Source organism: Ranitomeya variabilis, chromosome 3 (genome assembly GCF_051348905.1).
Source record: "Ranitomeya variabilis isolate aRanVar5 chromosome 3, aRanVar5.hap1, whole genome shotgun sequence".
Classification (NCBI taxonomy): Eukaryota; Metazoa; Chordata; class Amphibia; order Anura; family Dendrobatidae; genus Ranitomeya; species Ranitomeya variabilis.
In genome coordinates this window covers 146,525,567-146,538,418 of record NC_135234.1, presented here as the reverse complement: position 1 = coordinate 146,538,418, position 12,852 = coordinate 146,525,567, and the positions used below count along the sequence as shown (strand labels likewise).

At 41.9% G+C, this 12,852-nt stretch overlaps 1 protein-coding gene across 1 annotated transcript in view; it reads left to right on the top strand.

Moving 5' to 3' along the window:
- The window catches only part of PUDP (pseudouridine 5'-phosphatase), a 516,315-nt gene that overhangs the window by 241,067 nt on the left and 262,396 nt on the right, over window positions 1–12,852 (top strand). The window contains exons 2-3 of the mRNA XM_077294723.1: window positions 6,381–6,599; window positions 11,989–12,218. Of these exons, the coding sequence (XP_077150838.1) occupies window positions 6,381–6,599; window positions 11,989–12,218 (449 nt within the window). The remainder of the gene's footprint in view (window positions 1–6,380; window positions 6,600–11,988; window positions 12,219–12,852) is intronic.

The window sequence follows — 12,852 nt, the reverse complement described above, 5'->3', positions numbered from 1 at the left end:
TGGATTTTTTTTTTTTTTTTTTGGGGGGGGTTTAGCCTTTTGCCATCATTCTACTGTTGAGCCATTTTGCTGCCTGAGATTTTATTGAATTTGCGTTGGGTTGAGCAAATTACTAAAATATTTACATTCGGAATACAGATTTGTGTATAATTTTAGTACAATTCAATTTCACTCAAATTTGTGCATCTCTAGTCACCAACATTGTAGCAGCAATTGGCAATAAAAAAAGAAACTTGTGTATTAAATTACATATTCTTGTGTTGTTGTGTAGATCATAGACTTTCTTCCTATATATAGTAAACACATTATGTACAGACAAGATACAAAAAATATGATATTTTGTAGAGATGAGTGGATAAATTCACTGCAAATCAACTTAGAGTCAGATTTCTTGAAACTTGCAGGTTTCGGCGAATTTGAACAAATTACCATTCGATTCACCATTCTTTAATGCTGGTGTCTGGATGCAACGAGCAGAGATCACGAGACAAAAACAGCCAGGTGTTGATATAATGGTATTTTTATGCAATAAACAATTAGTGTTAGATGATATGCAATTTAACAGTATAGGGAATCACAACAGGTTTAGAATGAGCAAGAAAATATTTTACTACTTAACGTTAGTGGTGCACTCATTCTTAAGAGTCAGCACGTGAATTCTCACTCAAAGTTCAGGCCCTAGCAGGGGTCACAGGGTTTTCCTGCTAGGCAGCAAGTCTCTTCCTGACATAGTTTATTAAAGCCTGTTGAGCCTCCCATGCACTACCGACCCCTTCCAACCTGTAATCCTAGTCCCAGCCAACCCCAGTATCGTAGGTAATAGCTAGAAGTGACGGCCCTGCTCACTCGCACTCTTCCTCCTCTATCACAGGCATGACAATCCTGTCGCAGTCACCGCATGACTCTTCTCGGCTTGACTATCGGCAGAAGTCTCTCAGCCTCAGGGTGTATAAGACTGGGCTTAAGCTCTTGACAGACATAATTGGGCCTTGTAGGCTTCACCAGCACAGGGTGCAGATTCCTGCTCTGTCCAGTGTAAGCGATACTCTGGGATATCTTCACAGGGATCCGGACCATGCCAGGTGGTGACCGGCACCTGGGTAGCACAGACTCCTTGCTGAGGTCTGGCACATTGGTCTCAGCAGTTCTCAGCTCTCAGCACCCTGAGCCTGAGAGACTGCTGCCGATAGTCAAGCCGAGAAGAGCCATGTGGTGACTACGACATCACTGAAAGAGAGGTTACTCACTTCCTTTCCAAATCACACCTCACCACATGTGCACTTGATTCCATCCCTTCCCTCCTGCTCCCCAATCTCACTAACATGCTCATTCCAGCCCTAACCCATGGTACCTTCCTCTCTGCCTTTAAACATGCCACCATCACACCTATCCTCAAATAAACTAACCTTGACTCAATTGCTATGCCCAGCTATCGCCCAATATCACTGCTCATGTTTGCTTCCAAACTCCTTGAGCAGCATGTCCATGCTCAACGTAACTCCCACATCTCATCTAAATCACTTATTGACAACCTCCAATCTGACTATCGTCCCCACCACTCCACCGAAACTGCCCTGACCAAAATTACTAATGACTTACTCACAGCCAAAGTTAACGGACAGTTCTCCATCCTCCTCCTTCTCGACCTGTCCTCGGCCTTCAACAGTCGACCAATGTCTACTGCTACAGATTCTTTCTTCCCTTGGCATCAAAGAACCTTGCCTTGTCTTGGATTGTCTCATACGTTTCTGACTGCACATGTAGCGTTTCCCACTCCCACACTACTTCCTCATCCCGCCCGCTCTCTGTTGGAGTCCCTCAAGGCTATGTCCTGGAGCCGCTACTTTTTTCCTTGTATACCCTTGGCCTAGGACAACTCATAAAGTCCCATGACTTCCAGTACCACCTATATGTGGATGACACTCAGATTCACCTCTCTGGCCCAAGTGTCACCTCTCCGCTGTCCAGAATCATGGAGTGTCTATCAGCCATATCCTCCTTCTTTACCTGTCGTTTCCTAAAACGCAATGTAGGCAAAACCGAACTCATCATCTTTCCTCCATCTCGCGTATCTCCCCTACCCAATCTTTCTAATATGGTAAACAACATCACACTCTGTCATGCACCTGAAACCTGCTGCCACAGAGTAACTCTCGACTCTGCCCTGTCCTTCAAACCACACATCCAAACTCTTGCCACCTCCTGTCACCTCCAACTCAAACATACAGTGGGGCAAAAAAGTATTTAGTCATTCAGCAATAGTGCAAGTTCCACCACTTAAAAAGATGAGAGGCGTCTGTAATTTACATCATAGGTAGACCTCAACTCTGGGAGACAAACTGAGAAAAAAAAATCCAGAAAATCACATTGTCTGTTTTTTTATCATTTTATTTGCATATTATGGTGGAAAATAAGTATTTGGTCAGAAGCAAACAATCAAGATTTCTGGCTCTCACAGACCTGTAACTTCTTCTTTAAGAGTCTCCTCTTTCCTCCACTCATTACCTGTAGTAATGGCACCTGTTTAAACTTGTTATCAGTATAAAAAGACACCTGTGCACACCCTCAAACAGTCTGACTCCAAACTCCACTATGGTGAGGACCAAAGAGCTGTCAAAGGACACCAGAAACAAAATTGTAGCCCTGCACCAGGCTGGGAAGACTGAATCTGCAATAGCCAACCAGCTTGGAGTGAAGAAATCAACAGTGGGAGCAATAATTAGAAAATGGAAGACATTCAAGACCACTGATAATCTCCCTCGATCTGGGGCTCCACGCAAAATCCCACCCCGTGGGGTCAGAATGATCACAAGAACGGTGAGCAAAAATCCCAGAACCACGCGGGGGTAACTAGTGAATGAACTGCAGAGAGCTGGGACCAATGTAACAAGGCCTACTATAAGTAACACACTATGCCACCATGGACTCAGATCCTGCAGTGCCAGACGTGTCCCACTGCTTAAGCCAGTACATGTCCGGGCCCGTCTGAAGTTTGCTAGAGAGCATTTGGATGATCCAGAGGAGTTTTGGGAGAATGTCCTATGGTCTGATGAAACCGAACTGGAACTGTTTGGTAGAAACACAACTTGTCGTGTTTGGAGGAAAAAGAATACTGAGTTGCATCCATCAAACACCATACCTACTGTAAAGCATGGTGGTGGAAACATCATGCTTTGGGGCTGTTTCTCTGCAAAGGGGCCAGGACGACTGATCCGGGTACATGAAAGAATGAATGGGGCCATGTATCGTGAGATTTTGAGTGCAAACCTCCTTCCATCAGCAAGGGCATTGAAGATGAAACGTGGCTGGGTCTTTCAACATGACAATGATCCAAAGCACACCGCCAGGGCAACGAAGGAGTGGCTTCGTAAGAAGCATTTCAAGGTCCTGGAGTGGCCTAGCCAGTCTCCAGATCTCAACCCTATAGAAAACCTTTGGAGGGAGTTGAAAGTCCGTGTTGCCAAGCGAAAAGCCAAAAACATCACTGCTCTAGAGGAGGTCTGCATGGACGAATGGGCCAACATACCAACAACAGTGTGTGGCAACCTTGTGAAGACTTACAGAAAACGTTTGACCTCTGTCATTGCCAACAAAGGATATATTACAAAGTATTGAGATGAAATTTTGTTTCTGACCAAATACTTATTTTCCACCTTAATATGCAAATAAAATGATAAAAAAACAGACAATGTGATTTTCTGGATTTTTTTTCTCAGTTTGTCTCCCATAGTTGAGGTCTACGTATGATGTAAATTACAGACGCCTCTCATCTTTTTAAGTGGTGGAACTTGCACTATTGCTGAATGACTAAATACTTTTTTGCCCCACTGTATTTCCAGAATATGTCCATTCTTCAGCCCTCAATCTACTAAAACTCTTGTGCATGCCCTCATCATCTCCCGCCTTGATTACTGCAACACTCTCCTCTGTGGCCTCCCCACTAACTCTCTTGAACCACTCCAGTCTGTCCTCAACTCTGCTGCCTGACTAATCCACCTCTCTCCTCACTTCTCCCCTGTTTCTCCCCTCTGCAAATCAATCCACTGGCTCCCAATTCCCAAACAAATGCAGTTCAAACTACAAAAACACTGACCTACAAAGCTATCCACAACCTGTCCCCTCCTTATATCTCTGAACTAATCTTCCAATATCTTCCCTCACATAATCTTCGATCCTCCCAAGACCTCTTACTCTCCTCCACACTTATTTGTTCCTCACACAACCACCTCCAAGATTTCTCCTGAATATCCCCCATCCTCTGGAATTCCACGCCTCAACATGTCCAATTATCCACCACCCTCAGATCCTTCAGACGGAAGCTGAAAACCCATCTCTTTAGGAAAGCTTACAGCCTGCAATAACAATTCTGTGACCTCACCACCACCCGAGCTGCCGCCTCACCACCACCAGAGCTGCTGCACCCCCGACCTTCTGACTCTTCCCCATTATCTCGTAGAATGTAAGTCTGCAAGGACAGAGACCTCTCCCCTCTGTACCAGTCTGTCATCGTAAATTTGTTTATTTGTTTACTGTAAACGATATCTATAACTTTGTAACTCCTCATGTACAGCACCATGGATTTAATGGTGCTATACAAATAAATAAATTATTAATAATAATAATAATAATAATAATAATAACAGCAGTGTCTCTGAAGCACGTCTGCCCCACTTTTTTCCCTGGTGCCAAATCTCCTCATGGTTGGGTGCACAGGGCTTTTACATCACAGAAATCCTTACTGAGAGTCACCTGATATGGTAAAGCACACATGGTCGTTCCCCCTGCAAATCCCCCAGCACACTTTGGTTATGCTTGATTTGAAGATGGCAGTTTCTTCTCATTAATGGCACATCCTGCACTAATTTTCCAGAGGACTCATGACTTTTGATTGGAATTCTATTGCTGACGATCGCCGAATGAAAAATTTCCTGCAAATTTTAGCACTGCGATTCAATTTTCAAGATTGCAAAAAAGAAAATACACAGCATCATTTCACATATTGCTGATTGCTCATAGAATGGATTAATGACATCAGTCACAATTTTCTCCTTAATGCCTTTCATGTATCACATCACATGATCTATCACAGTCAATCATGGGAACTCCCTGAACAGTATAATAAATTAGGGCAGAAAAAGCAGCAATTTTAAGATTTTTCAGCCTAGGGATAGGAGGTCAGAGTGCTCAACTCAATACCCATAGGGAAAGAAAAAGACCTAAATCTGATTGTTGTTTACTACTGGAGCACTAAAGGCATTGAAAATCGGAGTAGTTTTCAGTGTGTGACAAAAATAACATGATTCAAGTGGTAAGGAGATGCTGGACCTCCAGAGTCATTGTGACTGTGAAATGGTTAATCTATGTTATATTTCAGTTCAACACTTTAACAGTAGCATTTTATGTATTCTTCAAACACTGCAAAGAAGGGCAGTTTAGTAAGATGTGATGTTTAATTACTAGATCAGTTCATGTACTATCTATTCATTTTGTCTGGCATTCATTGTTATAATTATGTATTGCTATTTTAGTTGTTTTCAGCTTAATAAGATTTGTCCGTAATGAGTGGATTATGTCAGTCATGTAATTTTTCCAAACTCCAGCACTGTTGTTTATAGGATTTATCAAGACTCTGAGCTTCTACACAAACCAACTTAGACACAGGACACTTGAGTTTGTCTGAAACACGTAGCTGTTGCTCTTTGCCATGATAGTGCTAATGGCATGTCACATTTAACTAGAGCATGGATTTTGGTTTTTGAATGTTACAATTTTTTTTCATTAAAAGTGAAGTTCTTATCCATTTCTACTACAATGATTTTGGTACTGCAGGTCCAAAGAAACCTTATTTTAACCTAGCATCCACTAGTCAAAAACCGCTGATAACTCATTACAAAACTATAAGATAAGGGGGTATCTATGGGGGGTGTAAAAGTAGCAATTGCACTTGGGCCATGGTGTCTTATGGAGTCTCAAATATTTCTTCATCACATTAAAAAATATTGGAATTATAAATTGTAGATAATTAACTGTTTTAATTTATGTTTTCTACGCCATAGGCTCCAAACTATATATTTGTCATTAAGCTTCAGCCTTACAAGGTCAAGTCCAGAGAGTTAACTGAAGAGAAACTATTAGGATACTCCTCTAATAACAAAAAAAATGATGATAGTAGTAGAATTTCAGGGCTGTCTGCAGTTGCTAGTAGAGTGTATATATCTTTCTGTTACCATCCATTGATCCGTACTATTTGACAGTATGGGACTTCTAAATTGTCAATAATGACTGATTACTGGAATTTTTTCTATTTTTTCCGAACACAATCTCCCACTGTAACAATACAAGTAATCCATCTTAATGCTTTTACATGCCTTTCTTTACAGATACAGAGCGTCTTTACACGGTGGTTTTTCAAGAAATCTGTGACAAATTTGGAAAAAAATACACTTGGGATGTGAAATCCTTAGTCATGGGGGAAAAGGCATTGCCGGCAGCCCAAATTATCCGTGATGTTCTCGACCTTCCTATTACTGCTGAAGAGTTACTGAATGAAAGTCAAATTAAACAGGAGAAGCTTTTTCCAACTGCATCCTTAATGCCAGGTATTGTGAAAATTGTACTGTATGGTTTTTTAGATGCCTGTTTATGTGGATAATATTAGCAGACAAATCCATTTCACTTTCAATATAGCCGTGAAGGCAAGCCTTCGGAAAACATTAGCTTGTAACATGTAAGAAAAAAATATTATTTAAAGCGGATGTTTTAAAAATTAAAAATTGAACGAAAAGTAGGGAATATGTTACAAAATAAACCAGTCTATGCCTCTTTTCTGGACAAGATGCAAAAGTGAGCAAAAACTCATAAATATAGTACAAGCAAAATTGAGCAAAAACAAAAATGTTGTTCTTGCCTGGTCTGGCATCCAGTCCAAGTCTCTGTGGCAGTGGAACAAAAAATTATTTTACACTGAGGTGCTTACCCCTTTAAAAAAATGAATCTGTATTTGCTGTGTGATTTGAGCATTATTATACGGTCCATCAATAAATGCATGTCAATAGCACCTCTAGAAATCCATTTATTGAAATTATTACCAGACAGCAACCCATGTCCATAATTAAAGTTACTCGTAATAAACAGAAATGACACAGGCGGCCTCGACCAATCAGAGACACGGGATTTCCAGGACAGACAGAAAGACAGACAGACAGACAGACAGATGGAAAAATCCTTAGACAATTATATATATAGATGAAAATCACCTAGTAACTTACTATGTGTGAATTTAGTCACTTCCAAGACTTCTCCTGCATTGCGCCAATCCTCTGGAATGCTCTACCCCAAGAAATTAGGACCAGCCACAACTTGCACAGTTTTAGGCGCTCTCTCAAAACACATTTGTTCAGAGCAGCCTCGTACATTTATGTAAGTGTGTGTAGCCCATTCATTATCTCTATCTATCCCCCACTCCCTCAAGATGGCTGGACCATCATTGTAAATACACACCAGAACTTTTTATCTCCCCCATATCCTGGCAGAACTTTTTGCCTTCTTGGTTGTTTTTCAGAGATTATGAATGATAACACCAAAATTTTTTCTCCACTCATGATTAGCGGTTGGGTGAAGCCATTTATTGTCAAACTACTGTGTTTTCTCTTTTTAAATCATAATGACAACCCAAAACATCCAAATGACCCTGATCAAAAGTTCACATATCCCGTTTCTTAATACCGTGTATTGCCCTAACATCAATGACAGCTTGAATTATTTTATAGTAGTTGTGGATAAAGTTATTTATTTTCTCAGATGGTAAAGCTGCCCACTCTTCTTGGCAAAAAGTTTCCAGTTCCTGTAGATATAAAACATAAGAAAATTGGAGTACAGTCCAAAAATAATCAGAAAATATAAGTTTATTGAAATGGTAAACATAACGTATAAATAGATAGAAATAAATAGACTAGGATCAGGTAATAAAAATGCAGACAATAATGTCCCGACTACAGATTTTATTTCTTTTCATGGGTAAACAGTGCTCAAGTGCCGCGAAAAGAACCCTTAAATCCAAACAAAGAATATATAGTAATAATACAAGTATCCATATGGCTGTAGTAAACTGCGCGCTATGCCATTAAATAGGACAGGGTTAGACACTCTCATCAGTGCTTACCCATGATAGTGCTAAGTCAGGACACGTGTCCACGCCGCCACCGACGCACGTTTCGCCTCTTTCTCAAGGTGCGGTGGTGTACTGTGTGCCTAACTGCCGCTAAATACCCTCATCACTATGTGTCCATCCTCGCGGCGCATGTGTGCGGATCTGTGCGCCGGTGATTACATTACTTCCGGCAAGGTGCGTCAGACATGCGGGCCAGAGAGACGTCACACAGACGTCACTGACACGCACACGTCAGCATCCAGCGCCATCCATAATGCTCCGGACTACACGGACCGCAGACATGCGCACCTGAACACAGGGGTGGTGCCAACATCGGGGAAAGAAGTTCTAGCAAGATCAAATCATCCCTATCAAAGATAACCACTGCTAAGCTTCAGCAAACATATTGTTTAGAGTATCGGCATATATTTGGCTTTCGGAGCCTTAGGCTAAAGAAGATTTGGCCATGGGAAATGGTACTTGTGTTGCAGGGTAAAATGTATATATTGGTATCAGATCTTCAGAGAGGAGTGGTAATCCATATGAAAGGCAGCTCAAGTCCACCGCAGTGAAAATATATTACATCACTTAATTTTGACACTTAGAGGACAAGCGACAAGTGTTTATAAAGTTCCTTTTTTAAAATTGAATGCGCTTGTGCTTTGCAATTTTCAGTTTTGTGATGTTCTGATTTCATGAGGGCTGTTGATGTTCTTCCTCATTGATGTGCTGCAAACAATCTTCCCTCCTTCCTTTTGCCTAATCACACGCATAGTGGTAAATGGGAGTCTGAATGTCCAAGAAAGGAGCCAGCAGAGTAACATTCTCAGGGATGAGCACTTTTCTGTGAAGCGCTGAGTTTTCCAAATATTGAAAACCTAGCAATCAGCAAGTTATCTCCTTTCTTGGGGAGAGCATATATTAAGTAATTTTATGGGAACATCTGTAATATAAGATTTAGTGATTTGAGGAAAACCCCATATATTATAAGATTTTAATGAAGATCTGCATTTTAAGAAAATGCATTTACAATAGTATACTGTATATAAAAAATTGTGGAATTATGGAAATAGCAGGATCAATTGATGAAACACTGGAAACAACACTTTCAAATCATCTCAATTTATTCAGTATGAAATATGAGGGCCACCTGCAGAAATGTGTGTACTTAAATGCCTTAGCTTTACATCAATTAGGTTATTAATGGTTGTCTGAGGAATGTTCTGCCACACAATGCAAATTATCAAGATCTGCTGTTGGCAGCTCCCTTTGCAGTTGCCAACCAATAATATTCCACATGTGCTTTATGGGACAGATGCTCAGAGTACTTTGAGCAAGAAATTACCTGGAATGTTCAAATTCAAAACAGATCCTGGGATTCTTTTACATTCCCTCATGAAGTCCTCTTCATGGCTTTGCCCAATCTAATGCTATCACTGCATCCAAGAAAAATGTTGGACTCATCGCTGAGGAAGACAGTCCTCTATTCCATTCTAAATTGATGCCTTGCTCTGCATCATGATAGACTGTGAGAGTGATTGTATAAGGTTAAAAGAACACCTGCAGCTGAACAACTGACTTGTAGCCCAATATCATGCAAATGTCTTCTGATGGTCTGTGGAGACACTGTTTAGTGCCTTTGGCTTGGCATGTTATGTTTAATTTCACTAACAGTATAGAATGGATCACTATGAGCTTCAAATCTGATGAGACCATGTCACCTCTATCTCTCTTTAAAGATTATGGTTTGATGTTGCAATACCTCTCTACCCTTCATTGGAGGTAAAAAAACAACAACTTGTCTTTACATTGATTTGGTGGAATCAGTAGTGCGGCCATTTCACTGATGTGTATCAGGAACCGTTTTCCAACACAACAACGCCAAGGTGAATATTGCTGATGCTACTGTGGGTAGGTTGCATGGCTAAAATGTGTTACCTTGGCCTGCATAATCTCCTGAATTGTCTCCCATTGAGCATATCTGGGACATTACTGGCAATGGGAGCTGCCAGCGGGGGATCTTGATGATTTGCATGCTCATGTACATTCACAGTGACAAAACATTCCACAGGCAACCTCATTGACATCATGCCAAGGAATTTAAGTGCATGCCTTTCTCATGATATTCTTACTCAATGCTGAATTAAGTTGTTTCTGTTTTTCTTTATTATTTTCATATCATTAACATGTCTGACCATGTTAGGGCTGGTGGAACGCACCAAATAAATACAAAGATAGTAAAAGGCGCGTTCGCAGCCGGAGGTCCACCATGCAGAGATGGAACCTGCTGCTATTTAATGGCGGCACTGTATGTCTTTACTACGCCAGAATAAACACGGTTCCGTCACCCAGTATGAACTGATGCAAACTTTGTTGCTTCACAGAGACGTAGGGAAACAAAGGAAATTATGTGCCCTGTTAGCAGTCACAGGGTGCAGCAGATGGACGCTAGTGGGATCCCTGAAACTCACCCCCACTATGCTGGTGATTGATCTCGCTCTGACCCTCGGTGGCTTTTGAGCTCACACCTGAGGACGCCCTGAGTCACCTGCTAAGATCAAGCTGGAATTCCCACCCTACACTGACTGGTTGTCAGGACTGATTAAAGATTACCGCACAGAGTGCGTACAGCGCCGCTCTGGCGGTCACCACTAACCACCCTAACTAGAGCTAGGAAACTGCACTGATTGCGCACGGCGCCTCACTGGCGGTCACTGCTGGTTTGACGCAGTAGGATTGTGCTCTTGTGTCTAGGATAGCACTGTCAGGTGCTAGGTAGCTCCAACATTTGCGAACATTCAGCAACACTACGGATGGGAATGATTAAGGAGCAATCACCAGAACAGGCATACATCCACACACACACGATAACAGGTTTATACTAGCGCATGGCCATGCAAACCTTTTATAGCGGAAGCTCTCCGGGACCTTCCTAGTGGTCCAATAGGAGCTGCTACAGGACCTGAGCATGTGAGCCCCGACCTCGAATGGGAGGTCGTCACTTGGGCATGCTCAGAAGAAGAAAGGCAGGACTTAGTCCCAGGAGTGCCCACTCACCGCTGATCAGTACTGGTTACGATGGCTGAGCCTGGAAGGACTGCAGTAACCAGCCGCACAGTATCAGCTTGAGCCAGACGCTGGGACCGAAGTCTCTGCTGAGCAGGCTCCACTGTGGCTGTAGGAGAATGGGAGACCACAGTGGAGATGGTAAATGATTCACCATGTGCAGCGGCGGAAACTCGACACCTAACATTACCCCCCTTCCTAGGGCCCCTCCCTCCTTGGACCTTGCTACGCTCGAAGGCCGCAATGAGCTGCAGAGCCTGAATGTGCTCAGCAGGCTCCCAGGACCTGTCCTCAGGGCCATGACCCTTCCAATCCACCAAATAGAATCTTTTGCCGCGTACCACCTTACACCCCATGATGGCGTTCACCTCATAATCGTTCGTGCAGCTGCAGGAACTCGACACCTATCAGACCATTTTATGATTTTCAGAACTCCACAGCTTTTCCTTCTTTCTGTTATAATTTATTGTTAAAAACTGTAAATTGTCTTTTGCTGTATAAATCCAGCACACAGCTCCTGTACTTACGGGGTTAATCTGCGTAGAAGTTCTTCTGAGGTTTGAGCTCTACATCTGGAGAACAGGGTACTGTGGAGTCATTCCTATTTATGCCCTTTCATTGTTTTGCACAGATAATAACCGTGATCTCCAAAACTTTATTTTCTCAGAAACTGTCAAATATTATTATTATCTGCTATCAATGATAGTATGGACAAGCTTTATCATGTAATCTTTGCATTTCTCATTTATTTTTGTTCTTTTCCTCTGTCACAGGGGTTGAAAAGTTAATCTACCATCTGAATAAGCACAACATCCCAATGGCTGTTGCCACTAGCTCAGCCAGAGTGACATTTGAAATGAAAACAAGTAGGCACAAAGAATTCTTCAATTTATTCCATCATATTGTGCTTGGAGATGACCCAGATGTGAAAAATGGCAAACCTCAGCCTGATGCCTTTCTTGTATGTGCAAAGAGGTTTAACCCCCCTCCGAGCAACGGAAAGGTAAGTGTGAAAATATAAATTATTGCCTCCGCTGTGTCCTGCTGGATTTGGCAATCACACAGTGATAAAGTAGTTAACTTTCAACCTGCTTTGCAGGACAATGGTCGTAATGAGCTGAAAGGTGTTTTGTGTCCTTAAAAAAGAGGAAAAAAAGCCTAGACGACCATTTAAATATCCATTTGCTCTTAATGCAGGTGACATATCAAGTATCAAGTGCATTTCGAATACAGCACAGCCTGATTCCTAGGAGCAGGACATATGATTTGATGGCTTGGCTCTTGCCATATACAGTTAATATTACAAGGCTAGAGTAACTGACCACTTAGCTCAGTGTATAAATTGCTGCATTGCTTTAGGTGTGCTCTGCTGCTAAAGTACTCATTATTTTCTGTCTAGAACCTGGAACCAGCTGATTTATGTCAGTCGTGCCACTCCATCTCACTGCTAAATAGGCATGCAAAAGGTTATTCCCATAAGTCGAGCTGTCACGTTGCATAAAGCCATTACACTGTTTTTAAAAATTGAGGAAATTGAGAAAAGTTTCTGCTGTAGGAACCATACAGTATTTGCCTTGTAGGTCTTGTTGTATTTCAGAAGGGTTGACATCTATTTTGCCCAGTTTATTGCATTTCCT